The 17,055-nt window shown below is 42.5% G+C and overlaps 2 protein-coding genes across 5 annotated transcripts in view; one reads left to right on the top strand and one right to left on the bottom strand.

Annotated features, from left to right (window-relative positions):
• Window positions 1–4,835, bottom strand: part of Arel1 (apoptosis resistant E3 ubiquitin protein ligase 1) — a 47,952-nt gene extending 43,117 nt beyond the window's left edge. For 2 of the 3 annotated variants that reach the window (XM_040742752.1, XM_040742753.1), the window contains exon 1: window positions 4,686–4,835. The gene's annotated coding sequence lies outside the window, so the exon portion shown is untranslated. The remainder of the gene's footprint in view (window positions 1–4,685) is intronic. The other variant, XM_040742751.1, reaches the window with a different exon arrangement.
• Window positions 4,836–4,843: 8 nt separating this feature from the next.
• Fcf1 (FCF1 rRNA-processing protein) lies at window positions 4,844–16,610 on the top strand. Of its 2 annotated transcripts, XM_040742754.1 has the most exons (8): window positions 4,844–4,953; window positions 5,217–5,284; window positions 6,939–7,010; window positions 8,639–8,787; window positions 12,989–13,061; window positions 13,657–13,744; window positions 15,849–15,943; window positions 16,482–16,610. In XM_040742754.1, exons 1-8 carry the CDS (start codon window positions 4,951–4,953, stop codon window positions 16,528–16,530), a joined length of 597 nt encoding a protein of 198 aa, XP_040598688.1. In that variant the 5' UTR covers window positions 4,844–4,950; the 3' UTR covers window positions 16,531–16,610. The 2 variants fall into 2 exon arrangements, with proteins under 2 accessions (XP_040598688.1, XP_040598689.1); XM_040742755.1 differs by lacking the exon at window positions 6,939–7,010.
• Window positions 16,611–17,055: the final 445 nt, after the last annotated feature.

Here is a 17,055-nt window from a genome sequence, read left to right as displayed (position 1 = left end):
ATTAACTATTAAGAGCTAGTAAATACTATTACCACATTACATAAAATAATGTTGCTTATTATTAAATTATAATTATCTTACCTCTGGCCAGAAAGTACAATGAACACAAAAAGCAATTAATATCAACATTTCAGCAATAACAGGCAAACTGCACTAAAACAAATGTACTAGTTGTAAACATACACATAGGGGGAGGAGGGGAGGGAGAGAGAGCTGGGATTGACATGAGAAACAAGCTTATTTCTAACTTAAATAAAAAAAATACACATAGATGCACACACATGTACACTTATGCGGTACACTATGTAAACCACCTCAAAAGTTTGGAAATGTTATTATAAAAAAATAATGAATGCTCAACACTTAATAACCTTTCTAAGAAAATGGCACCAACGAACAATAGCTTAAATTTAACCCTAAGATACTCAATGGCTGGAGCTATTTAAAAGATAAATTGTAGCCGGGCGTTGGTGGCGCACGCCTTTAATCCCAGCACTCGGGAGGCAGAGGCAGGTGGATCTCTGTAAATTCGAGACCAGCCTGGACTACCAAGCGAGTTCCAGGACAGCCTCCAAAGCCACAGAGAAACCCTGTCTCGAAAAACCAAAAAAAAAAAAAAAAGATAAATTGTAGCTCAGTTAGTAGAGTTGCTTGCCCAGCATGAGGTCTGGCCCTCAGCAATGCATGAGCTGGGTGTGATGGTGCACACCTGTGTCCTAGCACTCAGGGGTTGAAGAAGGAGGATTAAGAAATTCTAGGTATTCAGGCATAGTAGAGCATATCTTTAATCCCAGTATAGGAGGCAGGGGCAGGCAGATCTCTGGAAGTTCCAGGCCAGTCAGGGCTATGTAGAGAGACCCTGTCTCAAAACAAAGTTCTAGGTTATCCTCAGCTGCCTAGCCAGTTAGTGATACACCAGACCTTGTCAGAAAGAGAGAGAGAGAGAGAGAGAGAGAGAGAGAGAGGGAGGGAGGGAGGGAGGGAGGGAGGGAGGGAGGGAGGGAGGGAGGGAGGGGGAAGAGAGAAATAATATACTATAACTCACTAACATTATAAAACTCAAATTGTTATAGGGTATGTTGACTGTAATAAATAAATACAACACAACAGTACTCTAACCAGGACCCTTCCAGAAGGATGAACAGGTACAGTAGTTTCTCCAAAAATATTTGAATTTACATACCTCTAGTTGGCCATATCCCATACTATTTAACTATTTACAAGTCATTCTTCAACGAAGTCTGAGTTTTTTTTTTAAATAACTAGCATATTGTCTAAGACAGAATGGTCTCTCAATAAATGTCATGTGAATAAGTGTCATATAAACCAACCCAATATCAAAATCTAGGAAAACATGCTGTATTAGCTGTATTATTTTAAATTTTATTTATGTGTATGTTTTCTCTCTCTCTCTGTCTCTCTGTCTCTCTCTGTCTCTCTGTCTGTGTGTGTGTGTGTGTGTGCGCGCGCGCGCGTGCGTGCGTGCGTGCATTTGCAAATGCTCTCAGAGAGTTCATGAAGGCCAGAAGAAGTTATCAAATCCCCTAGACCTAAAGTTATAGGCAATCGTGAGCTGTCAGACGTGGGCACTGGGAATCATTCCGGGCACTGGAACAGCAGCTGGTGCTCTTAACCTCCACTCATCTATCCAGTCTTGCTACCTCGTTTAAAGGCAGTCAAGTTAAATTAAAAAGTGTTTGACAGCAGCAAATGTTTGCTGGGGAAACAACATATGAATCATAAAGATAAGTGTAAAACTGTAGCATGAAACTAGAAATCAGCCGGGCGTTGGTGGCGCACACATTTAATCCCAGCACTGGGGAGGCAGAGGTAGTCGGATCTCTGTGAGTTCTAGACTAGCCTGGTCTACAAAGAGCTAGTTCCAGGACAGCCTCCAAAACCACAGAGAAACCCTGCCTGGGGGGGCTCTTCCACTAGGCATAATTTTATTAAAAATGTATTTAGGGCCGGGCGGTGGTGGCGCACGCCTTTAATCCCAGCACTCAGGAGGCAGAGGCAGGTGGATCTCTGTGAGTTCGAGGCCAGCCTGGTCTACAAAGTGAGTTCCAGGACAGCATCCAAAAGCCACAGAGAAACCCTGTCTCAAAAAACAAAAACAACAAAAAAAAAATGTATTTAGGCCAGTAAGTGAGTAGAATGAAATCCAAGTCCAGTATCAAACAGTGGACCCAACGGCTTCAGAGTCTTTCTTTTTAGTAATGCAGAAAATACACAGCAGCCCTCTGAACCATTGAGGAGGGCTAAAACAATTCATTTCCTCACAAGCGTGTAGTCAAAAGTAATTACTTCTGCTCCCATCCAACACAGAACCATGCTACTTTCACCCCTCTCAAAGAATGCTACATAATAGCTGAGGACTTTAATGATAGGCTTTTAGAATCTCAGATCATGACAAAAGTACAATGCAGCAGAAACACTTCTAACTATGTCCTCAACCCCCACAGTGTTCCTACACTAATTTAGCTCCCTACCAAGTATTAACAATCAAGGGATCAGAAAGTCCTCAGAACAGAAACTAAATCACCTTAAAATGAAATAAGAAAAAAAAAGACAGTTAATGAATTTCAAACTTAGAGGAAAGGGTTTTTGTCTGTGCCTGCATTTAAATGGAAATTACAAATTATCTAGCTGCAATTTTCCCTTCAAGTACTCTCAATCAAGCACACACAAGCGTAAGCGCACACACATAAACTTTCAATCAGTCTCCAAAGGTTTAAAAATAAATAACTGACCATGTTTACTTAAAAGTCTAAATGCCTAATCACTAACATATTTCAATTTTTAAAAAAATGAGGCTGCTGCTAACTCTACCCACGAATGACAGCTAGGCAGAGGCAGACTGCTCTGAAAAGATTAGGAACTTCCTGGGGGTAAAGTAAGAGGAATAAAATTACTTCAACACTAAAAATTTGCAGCCCACAGATATGTGAACTACAAAGAGATCTGAACGCAATGTATGCCTAAAAGATCAGAAGGCAGGACACCAGTTCTATACCCAAACCAACTCAAAATGACCCATTATAAAGACCTGAAAATTTTGTAAGTTTTCTGAGGTTAACCAATATGCTCAAGTTTCAAAACAGTAAAATATATTAACATGCAAGTGCATAACATTTCAAGTTGGAAAAACACAACATTAAATGACTGAAAACACTTAAAAGAGTTACTTTTTCTTTTTCCTTTTTTATTTTTGTTCTTCAAGACTAGGTTTCTCTGTATAACAGCCCTGGCTGTCCTGGCACTCACTTTGTAGACCAGATTGGCCTCAAACTCACAGAGACCCACCTGCCTCTGCCTCCCCAGTGCAGGGATTAAAGACCTGCACCCCTGTCAGGCTAAAAGTTACTTTAATGGTAAGCTTTCTAGGGACTTACTGATCATATTGACATCCCTGTAAAACACATACTATGATGATTATCTTAGCTTTACAGACCAGAGGCACCAACTGATGGCTCAAAGTAATACTGCAAGTTAGCAACTAAGAGAGGGTTTAAACTGAAGCCAGTCAAACTCTGAGGTTCAATTACCAACGCACCGTCTTGCGGTGTTACACTTTGAGCATCTTTTTAAGCCAGCAACACCAGGTCAACGCCATGCACTAAGAAAAATACGAGCTTCAGAGCCAAACAGACCTCTGAGCATCTAGGTCACAGCTTCAACATCAGTACATCAAAGGTCAAAGTGTCAAGTAAATGAAGTTTACATGGTCTAGAAGTCTCATAAGCTGCATGTCAAAGTGTGTGTACGTGCACACACACATCCACTTTCAGGAAAACTGTCCCTGGCTTTTCACACTTTCAAGGGGTAAAAGAAATCCCTCCAAATGTTTAAGAATAACTAGAATACATAGCAGGTTCTAAAAGCAAAAAAGAAAACAAAAACAAACATGTCAGAAGTTATCTTTCCCATTCTCACAAATCCTGCCTCTCCCGTCAATGCTTCATAACAAATACCAACGGTTCCCCACCATATTCGAGGCGTTGCACATACACGCTTATGCACCTGTTTTCCTTGATCATCTACAGAAGGCTTGCCGCGACTGGGCTAGCTGGCTCAGTGAATAAGTGATTGCCCGAATGTGGGCATCCAAAAACAAGCTAGGTGTACTGGCGAGTGTTTGTCACCCCAGTGCTAGGAGGCAGAGATGGGAGTATCCTGGGACTTTCTGACCAATCAATCTAGCAAAAACGCAGGGAGTTGGGAGGGGGTGTTTCAGGTTTGGTGAGGCAGTCTTAAAAAAAATTGGGGAGCAAGATAAAGAAAACCAGCTTCTTCTGGCTTCTGCTCTGAATGTCACCCGCACGCTCGTGCTTGTACACACGCGTGTACACACGCGCACACACACGATGGGTACACGCGTGTATACACACACACACGATGGGGAGGGGGTGGTCCTCAAGCGCTGTTACATCCCTCTCTTCCCAAGAATCGTCCACCCAGCCTCACGAGGTACTATGTCAGCGAGGAAAACCAAGCAATAACCAGAGGCTCCGGGCTGGACTACAGAGCTCCGGTGCGCCGGAGGATAAACAGAATGTATTTGCAAACTACGGGCCAGCCCAGGATTCCGACCCCGCCATCCTCTCTCGCTCTCCTCCTGGAACTCTGGTGCCTGCGGGTCGGCTAGGCTCTGCCTCCGGCTGGGGCGTGAAGGGAAACGTTACCCGAACTGGAGCTGCAGCGTAGTCAAGTCCTAGCTTTGGGGTCCGGGGAGGCAGGGGCCGCATCCAGCACAAAACCTGCCCTCCACCCGCCCCCCAAGAGTCCCCAGTATCGGTCTCAACCGGCGCTTCAGAGCCGGCTCGGAGGTTTTCCGTTTCCCAAAGTGACTTCCGCCTCCGGGTTGGCCTTTGCCGGAAGCAGTATATGGATGACGTCAAAGTGTCGCGCTGCGAGTGATTCCGGAAGAAACAGGAGTGCGGCGTGAACATGGTGAGGAGAGTGGGAGAAGGAACTTTGTCAGAGCGCCTTGCAGACGTGTGGGAGCCCAGCTGTTGGCCAGATGTAGCCTCCGAGCTTCCCTTGTGTTTTGTTTTTGCTTCATTCTGGTCTCAGCTTGAAGGGACCTATGTTTTTAAGGATTGGGGGAGGAGGGTGGTGTTTGTGGAAAGGAGAAGCGGCAAGAAAAATAGAAGGGAACTTTAAAAGATGTGCTGTGTTTCCAACTCTTTTAACTCGAAAATTTCCGTCTCAAGGGGAAGCAAAAGAAAACAAGGAAATTTGCGACGATGAAGCGAATGCTCAGTCTCAGAGATGAGAGACTGTAAGTGGCCAGAATCAACTGGTTTCCGAAAGTGATCAGAGATACAGGAATCACGATGGGCTAAGTAGTAAAATTTGTTATTGTTGTTTTGCCTATTGCATGGCATTATAGTCACTCATTCTGGAGGGCAGGGAGGGGGGGTTTCGTTGTTGAAAAGCCGGTAGGGCCACACCATGCTTGCCTCCAGTTTCCAATTCCTGACACCCAAGTTTAAAAGGGAGGATGGGAAAACTCTAAGATAGTTCCATTTGTATAAATTATAAGAATTCAAAGCTTTGGAAGAAGAAACTAGAATGATATTATTTCCCATTATAAAAAACTAACCAGTTTCCCAGTTCCCCAGTAAAGGCTGGGCGAACTGTTTATTAACTGGCCTTTGTTGTGTTTGTGAGTCTTAGAACAAAAGAATGGTCGTGAAAGCCTTCACAATTATTATTCTCAGCTTCCGATGTGGATTATTATTGTATATCTTTAAGGAATGATGTCCCAGTGATAATTTCTTTGTGGTTCAAAAAAAAATTTTTTTTTTTTTTGGTTTTTACGAGACAGGATTTCTCTGTATTGTTTCGGAGGCTATCGGTCCAGCCCGACCTCGAACTCACAGAGATCCGCCTGCCTCTGCCTCCCGAGTGCTGGAATTAAAGGCGTGCGCCGCCACCGCCCGGCCAGGGTTCAATTTTATATGTTTGTTATGTCTCAAGCCTTTATAAAGAATGGGGGGGGAGTGTGACTGGAAGGACAGCTCAGCCATTAAAGGATAGGCTCACAACCAAAAATATAAGAATGTGGGTAAACTTCTCTCCTATACGTGGTGATCTGGATCTTGTTTTGTTTTTGTTATTTTGGTTTTTTTTTTGTTTGTTTTTTTTGTTTTTTTTTTTTTGCTTATTGAGACAGGCTGTCACTATGTAGTCTTGGCTAGCCTGGAACTTGCTATATAGACCAGACCTCAGACTCAGAACTCTGTCTGCCCCTGCTTCCCTGAATCTGTGAAGGCTACCATGTTCAGTTTGGGATATTCAGAAGATTAATATCAACCTCTTCATGGCCTCTTAAAAGTAGGTTTTTATTAGCATATATTTATTATACATAATAAGTTTCATTATGACATTTTTAAACCAGTATGTGTCTTTTGATGATAATAAACCCCCATTATTCTCTTGAAATTAGATAAGAGAAATACTAAGAAAAAAAGTTAATAGTATAATTGGAATTTGCCCATTAACTATTTTTTGAGTTTATTGACCTTATTGGTTAATTTTGATATTTTCAGGCTACTTCCTGCTCAGGATGCAGACAGAGGCAGAAGCAAGCAGACCTCTGAGTTCGAGGCAAGCCTGGTCTACAGAGGGAGTTTTAGAAAGTCAGGGCTGTTACACAGAGAAACCCTAAATCGAAAAATGTAAATAAATAGAAAAAGAGACATTAGAATAGAACTTGAGGTGAGAGCCTCAGACATACTAGTCCAGTGCTCTATCACCGAGTAACATCCCCATCAAGTTGAAACTTAGATGAAATTTTTTTTCCAGAGCTGAGGACTGACCCCAGGCTTGTGCTTGCTAGGCAAGTGCTCTACCACTGAGCTGAATCTTGAACCCCTCCAGATGAAATTTTAACTATATTTTTCCTCTTCTCTGAATTTACTTTTTTGCAGTAAAGAAAAGGATAGATTAAAACCTAAAAAGAAAGAAAAGAAAGATCCCAGTGCGCTGAAAGAAAGAGAAGTGTGAGTATTAAAAAACTTCAAGTTCTCCATTAAAACTAAGAGATCCTAAACCTGTTAAGAATCCAGGCTTTCCGTGAGCTGATTGATTTACTAATAAGTTATTTACCAGTAATTTTGGGACGTGTACAAATGAAAGTGGTTGGTTGGTTGGTTGGTTTTTTGTTTGTTTGTTTGTTTTTCAAGACAGGTTTTCTCTGTGTGTAGTTCTGGATCCTGTCCTGGAACTCGGTCTGTAGCCCAGGCTGGCCTTGAACTCACAGAGATCTGCCTGTCTCTGCCCCCCTCCCCAGAAAGCTGGGATTAAAGGTGGACACCACCCGGCATGAAAGTTGTATTAATGAGCATATAATACTGTCGAGGTTTTTGAATCCCATGGAGCAGTAAACTTTTCCCTAAAGGAAATAAATAATTGCCTCAGTGTATTTTCACAAAAGAGGGGCTTTATTGCCAAAAATTGGTAAGGTTATATATTCTGGATGAAGGTCATCCCTTTAAAATGAGTATATTTAACTTCACGAAAGTTTTCCCTCATTTTTCATATTTTGCTCTGGGTTCACAGAGGCGATGTTGTCACAGGTAGATACTGGTTCAGACACCAGTGTTTGAACATCATGGATTTTTAAATGAGCAACAAGCTATGCTATAATATGTAATCCCAGTGCTAGACAATCATTTACATTCCATACAACCTTTTAGGATATTGAGAATGGCAAACTTGCTGTAGCATTTAAGTAATCCTGATAGCTACATTTGTGTCTTTGTGCCCTGTGACTGTCCTCCAGATCAAGAGCTAGGTTTGGGATAATTGTGTTTTAAAGTGTGTCACGGCTTTTTAGTGGGCCTGAAATTAACATGCCGTTAACTTACTTTCTTTTTTGACGGGGGTAGTTGAGACAGGATTTTTCTGTATTGCTTTGAAGGTTGTCCCAGAACTCGCTCTGTAGACGAGGCTGGCCTCAAATTCATAGATATCTGCCTGCCTCTGCATCCCGAGTGTTGGAATTAAAGGTGTGAGCCACCAATGCCCAACCTAACTTTCTTTTTTAAAGATTTCTTTTTTTTCTTTCTTTTTTTAATTAGGTGTGGGTGTGTGTCTGTGTGTGGGCATGTGTATGTCTGTCTGTGGGCATGTGCACATGAGTTTGGGTGTCTGTGGAGGCTAGAGGCGGAGGATCTCCTAAAGCTGGAATTCAGCAGTTATGAACACCCAATGTGGGTACTACTGAATTTGGGTCCTCTACAAGAGTAGTAGTACATGCTTTTACCTGCTGAGCCTCTTCAGCCCCTTTTCCTGACTTTTTTTTTTTTTTTTTTTTTTTTTTTGGTTTTTTTCGAGACAGGGTTTCTCTGTGGCTTTGGAGGCTGTCCTGGAACTCGCTCTGTAGACCAGGCTGGCCTCGAACTCACAGAGATCCGCCTGCCTCTGCCTCCCGAGTGCTGGGATTATAGGCGTGCGCCACCAACGCCCAGCTTCCTGACTTCTTTTAAACTTATTTGCAATGAACAAGGGGAAAGGACAATTGCCTATAATGAACTTTGAAAAGCAGATACTTCATCTTTGGTTTCATTAACATCAAAATTATGAATATAGACTTTAGTTTGTGATCTTATTTTCTGTCTCTTTCCAGCCCCCAGCATCCTTCCTGCTTGTTCTTCCAGTACAATACACAGCTGGGTCCACCTTACCACATCCTTGTTGATACCAACTTTATCAACTTTTCCATTAAAGCCAAACTGGACTTAGTGCAGTCAATGATGGACTGTCTGTACGCCAAGTGTGAGTATCACACACTTATGTTTCTGTTGCATCTGCACAGAATAATCATATTTATCCAAATACATGAAAAGAGGGAAGTGAGGATTTACTGTATGAACTACTGACCGTTTAATTTTCAATAAATCCAGAAAAGGAAACTTAAACCATATCCAAGAGTACAGCTCCTAATAGTTAGGTATGTTATATTTTTTGGATTAGGGAGGTAGCTCAGTGGTTCAGTGAAGCACTTGTTAGCATCTGGGAAGCCCAGAATCCCAGCACTGCAAAACAACACTCAAACAACAACCTGGTGTCTCAACAAACAAACCAAAAAAGCCTGGTGGTGACCCTCACCTTTAATCCCAGCACTCAGCAGAAGCAGGCAATCTCTTAAATTCAGGACCAGCCTGGTCTACAAAGTGAGTTCCAGGACAGGAGGAACTACACAGAGAAACCCTGTCTTTTTTTTTTTTTTTTTTTTTGGTTTTTCGAGACAGGGTTTCTCTGTGGCTTTGGAGGCTGTCCTGGAACTCACTCTATAGACCAGGCTGGCCTGGAACTCACAGAGATCCGCCTGCCTCTGCCTCCCGAGTGCTGGGATTAAAGGCGTATGCCACCAACGCCCGGCTGAGAAACCCTATCTTGAAAAACAAAGCAAGATCTGTTGCATTTTGTGATTTGTAGGTTTTTATTCATAAGTTTCTTGTTCTGCTAAAGGGACAAATGGCATTCATGCTGGTTCTTTGCCATATAGAATAAATTGCTGGAATCAGGGAAATTTTGCACCTCCTTTTCAAGAAGATACTTCGGGCATACATGACTGATTTGTCTTATTAAGCCTCACGTATGCACTACGCTCTTTTTTTACAAATAGAAAGCTGGCAATGCTGCTAGGAGCAAGCCTGTTTGTTTAGATTTATTATTTTATGTGTATGAGTGTTTTCCATGTATCTAGGTGTTGGATTCCCCTACAACTAGAGTTAGATTGTTGTAATCCTAACTGCTGAGCCACCTCTGCAGTTCTGCCGTTTTGTTTTGTTTTACAAGACAGGGTTTCTCTGTATTGTTTTGGAGGCTGCCCTGGAACTTGCTCTGTAGACCAGACTGGCCTCGAACTCACAGAGAGCCGCCTGCCTCTACCTCTCCAAGTGCTGGGATTAAAGGCGTGCGCCACCAACGCCTGGCTTAGTTCTGCCTTCTTTAACAGCACGTGGTCATTTCAAGTATTGATTGTATTTTCATAGTTCTCAGAATATTTGAAGGTTTTTTGTTGTTTTTTGCTGAGGGAGGGGGTCTCCCTATGTAATTTTTGCTGTCCTGGAAGTCACTATGTAGACCAGGCTGTCCTTGAACTACTCACAAGTAACATCTGCCTCTGCCTCCTAAGTGATGGAATTAAAGATGCCCACCACCATTCCTCACCTCAACTTTTTCATTTTGTCTTTATGTTGATCAGTGTTTCTTTGGTGGGGAGGAGTTTTGAGACAGGTTTTCTTTGTGTGTTCTTGGCTGTCCTGGAACTCACTCTAAAGACCAGGCCGACCTCGAACTCAGAGGTCCACCTGCCTCTGCCTCCTGAATGCTGGGACTAAAGGAGTACACCACCATACCCTGAAATCAGTGGTTTTGATGTTTATTATTATAATTGTTTTAGGTCACTACAAACTAAGCCAATGTAAGACAGCAAACATCAAATAACGTGTAACTTTTTTTTAATGTATGGGTGTTTTGTCTGCATGTATTTTTGTGTACTATATGTGTGCCTCATGCCCTCAGAAACCAGAAAAAGGCATTGGATCTCCTGGAACTGGAGAACCCATTGTGAACCTCCATGTAGATGTTGGAAATCAAACCAGGGTCCTCTGAAAGAGCAGCCAGTGCTGTTAACCTCTGAGTCATTTCTCCAGATTGAATGTGTAATTTCTTACTATTGCAGTATTCCAGTAATTAGCTATCCATCCATCCCTCTCCTTTTCCCTTAGGCCTCCCTATTCCCCGAGACACAAAAACTGCCATCAGGCACGTTTCCCTATAGTGGCCTCTGGATGTTCAGTAGGAAGGAGTATCAGATGCTTTTCCCTGTAAGTCAGGAGACATAAATATGAACTGAAGACCTAGAAATTATTATGCTTAGGGGGGTATGTTAAGCTGAGAAGGAAGCCTTTAATCCCAACACTCGGGAGGCAGAAGTAGGAAGGAATATCTCTGTGAGTTTGAGGCCAGCCTGGTCTACAAAGTGAGTTCCAGGATAGCAGGGCTGTTACACAGAAAAACCCTGTCTCAAACAAAAGATTGAAGCTTGAAGGGTTTGGTTATGGGCTTCAGGAGTGTGGAGTAGGTGCAGCAGCAAGTGCTAGTGTGGAACTGTAGTAGGCTTCCAGGGGCTCAAGCTAAGAACTGATGAGTGAGGACTACACAGCAGAGTCTTCAGTGCACACACAGCGTCCTATGCTGGAGAAGATACTGAGACTGTTGCACCCAGAGCTGAGAGCCAGTGATGCCAGCATATGTGGTGCCCCAAGTCTAATTCCCAGTACCACACACATAAAAAACAAAGCCAAAGAAGCTTCAGCCAAAAGGGAAGGCAGGAGTAGGAGCTAGAATAGAGCTCTGTGTGACATTTGCATGATGCGTATGATCACCGGGTTTGCTCGCCAGCTCTGCGCCACCACACCAAAAAATCCTAGGCCTCTTAAGAGTTATACTAAATCCTCTCTGCATGGGTTTCATAACTAAACAGACAAGCCCATTTTCAGTATGGTTGGTAGACATTTTAAGTCTACCATTTATGAGATGGGCTGTTCAGGAAAATGATTCTTTAAAAAAATAAAACTTCTGGGTGTGGCAGGTTGTGCTGGAGAGTGGGCTCAGCAGTTAAGAGCACTTGTTACTCTCACAGAGGACCAGGTTCAGTTCCCAGTGCCCACAAGGTGGCATACAACCACCCGCAACCCCAATTCCAGAAGATCCAACATCCTTGTCTAACCTCCAGAGGCATCAGGCATGCGCATAATTGTACATATATGCAGGCAAAACATTCATACACATTAAGTAAATATTTTTAGAAGATACTAAACAATAAGTGTAGTGGGGCCAGTAAGATGACTCATCAGGTAAAAGGCACTTTCCACCAAGCCTCCTGAGTTTGAGCCCAGGAGCCCATGTTTTGGAAGGAGAGAATAGATTCCTTCAAGATGTCTTCTGACCTTCACACATGCAATGCAACACGTGATCCGAACCCTCCCCCCAACAAATAAATGAATATAATTTAAAATTTTAAACATGTAGTAATGCTTTTGAAAGACGGGGGGGGGAGAAAAACCAAAATAAATGTAAAAGAAAATGGAATGGCAATACTGGGTCAGTGAGATTAGATGGTTGTGGAACTAGAAGGGAATATATGTTTGAAGAAGACTAATTTCACATCCACGAAACAGTGAAAGCGTAGGGGCCTGCAATGAGTAGGGAAGTTATGACATTCCAAGTGGGCAGTGCTCCTCATTTTCTCCACCCCTAAGTGCCATTAATCTAGTTCTGTCTGCATAGATTTGCTATTCTTGACATTTCATTAAAAATAGAACCCAGCACTCGGGAGGCAGAGGCAGGCAGATCTCTGTGAGTTCGAGACCAAGCCTGGTCTACTGAGCGAGTTTTAGGACAGCCTCCAAAACAATACAGAGAAACCCTGTCTCAAAAAAAAAAAAAATACAACCTCTTATATGGTTTTCTTTCATTCAGCATGATGTTTTTGCAAGGCCACACAGAGCCCCAGGATGGCCTTGAGCTCCTCCTCCTGGTCCATGCAGGCCTTGGACTTTTAATCCTTCTGCATCAGCATCTGGAGTAGCTAGGATTACAAACCTTTGCCACATACCTAACTCTCTTTTAGTTCTTACTGCTCATTTCAATGGACTCAGTCTGCTGTCATTGCAGAGGTCTACAGGGTTTTTTACAGATTGAATTAAATATAAATCAGATGGTGGCACGCGCCTTTAATCCCAGCACTGGGGAAGCAGAGGCAGGAGGATCTCTGTGAGTTCGAGGCCAGCCTGGTCTACAGAGCAAGTTCCAGGACAGCCTCCAAAACAATACAGAGAAACCCTATCTCGGGGGGGGGGGGGAGGGGGAACCAAAATATATATATATATATATATATATCAGAGAATATGTTTACAAGTTCTGTTACAAATTTTTTATGCTGTGTTTTGTTTATTCCTTGCAGGTATCCCTTGTATAACTGATTGTGTGATGGCTGAAATTGAGAAATTGGGACAGAAGTATCGAGTAGCACTAAGGTAGGAAGAGTGTAATCTAGATTTATTGTACCTCAGTATACTGAAGATATTTTAGAACACTTCATCTCATTGTTAATCAAAGATTTCCTGGCCAGTTAGTTTAAATAGAAAGGAATGTGGGAAGAAGGTAGGAGGGATAAAAAGAGGCTGGAGAGATGGCTGAGCAGTAGAACACTTGGTGCTTTTCAGGAGGACCTCAGCTCAGTTCCTACCACCCATGTTGGACACTCACAATTGCCTGTAACTCCTTCTCCACATCACACTGCTTGTTCTCATGTAACAATGACAGCTGAAAAGGAATGTGTGTTTTTTTACAAATCACTTTCTATGTAAATGCAAATCTAGAAAGTTCCAGGAAAGCTCATCCCTATCTATCTTTTTTATTGGATCTTACACCTTCACTCGAGTTTGGTGCTAGGTAAATGAGCCCAAACACTATCAGCTCCTGACTGTAATTCCCTTCCTCATAAAGTGAGAAACTAAGCTTCAGAGGAGAGAGGGTGCCTCATAATCCCCACATAGATCAAGTTGCCTTTGCTTTGCTAGTTGGATGGAGAATGTTTTCTTTAAGCCACTGTTATTTATAATCCTGCAGGATTGCCAAGGATCCACGATTTGACCGACTGCCGTGCACACACAAAGGAACCTATGCTGATGACTGCTTGGTACAGAGAGTCACTCAGGTATCAGCATCACTTTTTAAGTGTATACTTTGTGCTTTTAAAAAAAAACAAAAACTGGGTGGTGATGGCGCGCACCTTTAATCCCAGCACTTGGGAGGTAGAGTCAGGTGGATCTCTGTGAGTTTGAGGCTAACCTGATCTACAGAGCAAGTTTCAGGACAACCAAAGTTACACAGAGAAACTTTTCTTGAAAAAGACCAAAAGAAAAGGGGGGAGTGGCAAGCTGGAGCTGAAGCTCGAGAGCTCCTGCTGCTCTTGCTGAGGACCCAGGTTCAGATGCCAGCACTCACAACAGTGACTCACAACCTCCTGTAATTCCATTTCTGGTGCCCTCTTCTGGCTTCTTCAGATACCTGCACACAAATGGTGCATACCCATGACACTAAACACACACATGCACACAAAAATAAATGACTTTTTTTTTTGTGGTAAGGAAAAAAGACACTAGTTCAGTGAGGTCACACTTGTGTTTCATTCCAGCACTTAGAGGCAAAGACAGGTGAATCTCTGTAAGTTTAAGTCCAATCTGGTCTACAAAGCCAATTCCAGCTATACAATGAGACACTCTCCCAAAGGGGGGGCACAAATTAGTGTCTTCTGAATATTCAAGCTCAGTAAGGTATTTGGGGTGGGTTTTTCTTAATATATACCTATATTAAACATGAAAATGTATATTTAGCAGTTGTTCATAAGCAGCATAGATTCCATTTACTGGAAAAAGTAGATTTAAGCAATTATGCTTTAGCTACAATGGGAGGAGCTGTGCTTGGGAAGGAAATCTGGTTTCACATTTCATCACCTTGTCCATTGGAGGCAAAGGCAAACTGGTATCTGTTCAAGGTTGAAGGCCAGCCTGATCCACATAGTGAGTTCTAGGTCACTCATGGCTACACAGTGATAGTCTACCTTAAACAAAAAAAAAACACTTCCAACATCTGCAGTAGCTTTGGATGTGATTTGGGACAATGACTGGGTCTTTATTCCACAAATCCCCTGTAATGTGTTTTTGTTTTTTGAGACAGGGTTTCTCTGTGTAACAGGCTTGGCTGCCTGGAACTCTGTAGACCAGGGTAGCTTCCAACTCAAAGATCCACCTGCCCCTGTAATGTGTTTTAAATGAATTCATGTAGCTATAATAATATACCACATCCTACCACCCTATGAACCTTAAATAAGGTTCCATTTCCACCCCATGCACGAGTGATATTCCTCTTCACCATACCTAACTCCAGAAATGTTTTTTGGCTTAAATCTGAGAATTTTCCAGGGTGCTGTCTCTCTCATACCCTGGATTCATTCCTTTTTTAATTCCTCCATTCTGAACTGCTCGTCAGACAACACAGAGCATCTGCTATTGGCTGCTCACATAAGAACCTTTCTCAGGTTGGAGTTGTAGCTCAGTGGTAGGGTACTGCCTGGATTCGATCCCCAGCCACAGCGCTGAGGAAAAAAGAAAGAAAAGAGCCTGACCCATGGGAAGGAAGGAAGAGAGGAAGAGCAAGGTCCTTGCTAAGGAGGACCATCATCATTCAATGACTACTCTGCCTTTAGCAACTTGATCTGTAGATGGAGCCACATCACAGCTGCCACCACAGGGGCAAAAGTTTATAAAACTCAGTGGAGATTTGCATGTGAAGTAAACTATAACAAAATAGCTTCCAGCTGATAATGTTAAGCTAATCTGGGGTTTTGAATCTTAGAGGTCCTTCTCCTGGTCCCGGACCTGCCTACTTACACCACTACAGAACCTCAGCCATAAGAGCCGTAAGAGCAGAGCAAGGAAGATCAGTGCCCTCCAATATAAGGCATTTGCATGGAGTCTGTCAGGGCATTTTCCCAAAACTAAGGAATTGTCTGCCTTAACTGTGGTAATCCCTCCCATGTGTGAGACAGAAAACAATTTGCAGCTTAAATACTTCTTTCTTCCCCTCAAGATTCATAAGACCACACTGAGGCCTGGTAGCTTACATATTTTATGACATAACTGTCTCCTAGGTATTAGCATCCTTCCCTTTGCTAGTTACTGTGAAAACGAGGGACTATTCAGTGGTGCGTGTGCATTTACACTGAGTCCTTTGTCAGCATCCGTGGGCTTCTCTTTCAGCACAAGTGTTACATTGTGGCCACAGTTGACCGGGACCTCAAAAGAAGAATCCGGAAGATCCCTGGAGTTCCTATCATGTACATTTCTAACCATAGGTGAGAAGTTGCTGTTGGAAAGTGACTAGAGGCACATAGTTGCTCATCAGTTAAAGTGAGAGCAGGTTGTAAAGTTATAGAGGATTTCAAAGAAATTACACTGTCCTGTTTACATTTAACTTGGAAGAAATGAGGCAAAAATAGCAAGAATAAGGGCAGAAGATATAGAATTTAGGAAGGAAACATCAAAGTGGTACAATAAGATTATTAGAAGTACATGTATTGCTTTATACAAAGCATCATTTTAGGTCAAGCTTGTTCTTTTAAGTAGAAATTTTCTTTTTAGGGAGAGTACAGTATATTGATAAAAATATGGGCTGACTTAGGATCACCTGGACCCAAGTCCTAGCTGCCCCTTGCCCATGCCATAGCTTTGAAGAACAAAGATAACATGGTCAACATTTTGACATAAGTCACTCATTGTGGGGTCCCTCTAAGAGTTACCACTGATAAGGTTCAAAAGTAAAGGGTGGGGGTAACTCAGATGGGTTCTGTACCATATCTCTTTCTTAACAGTGTCTCCTTTCTTCCTGATCAGATACAACATTGAACGGATGCCAGATGATTATGGAGCGCCTCGATTCTAATCCTTACTCAACAAAATTCACACGCCTGTCTTTACCGGTTTTCTCTGTTGTCAGTTAATTAAACACACTTTTTGAATTTTTTTTAGTGACATTTTGTCTCTTTTTTTTGTTGTTTTTACGAGACAGGGTTTCTCTGTATTGTTTCGGAGGCTATCGGTCCAGCCTGGCCTCGAACTCACAGAGATCCGCCTGCCTCTGCCTCCCGAGTGCTGGGATTAAAGGCGTGCGCCACCACCGCCCGGCTTGTCTCAATTTTTTTTTACAGATTTTAATTATTTTGTCTCAATTTTAAAAATAGCTGCATCTTTATAAAATTCTGTGTGTGTGTGTGTGTGTGTGTGTGTGTGTGTGTGTGTGTGTGTGTGTGTGTGTGTGTGTGTGTGTGTGTGGTTATGTACATGTTAGTGCAGATATCTGTTGGAGCCAGAGGCCTCAGATTCCCTGGAGCTGAAGTTACAAGATGCCTGAGAATTGAACTATCCTCTGAAGAGCAATTGGTGTTCTTAACCATTGAGCTTTTTCTCC

Source organism: Mesocricetus auratus, unplaced genomic scaffold (genome assembly GCF_017639785.1).
Source record: "Mesocricetus auratus isolate SY011 unplaced genomic scaffold, BCM_Maur_2.0 Super-Scaffold_15014, whole genome shotgun sequence".
NCBI classification, from domain to species: Eukaryota; Metazoa; Chordata; class Mammalia; order Rodentia; family Cricetidae; genus Mesocricetus; species Mesocricetus auratus.
The sequence above is the reverse complement of the archived record's forward strand: the minus strand, read 5'-3'. Positions and strand labels throughout refer to the sequence as shown.

Excerpts from the sequence above, each read along its gene's own strand:
- Fcf1 (XM_040742754.1), top strand. Across the intron at positions 13,062-13,656 it reads AAGTATCGAGTAGCACTAAG|GATTGCCAAGGATCCACGAT; the intron begins GTAGGAAGAGTG and ends ATAATCCTGCAG. Across the intron at positions 15,944-16,481 it reads ATGTACATTTCTAACCATAG|ATACAACATTGAACGGATGC; the intron begins GTGAGAAGTTGC and ends CTTCCTGATCAG.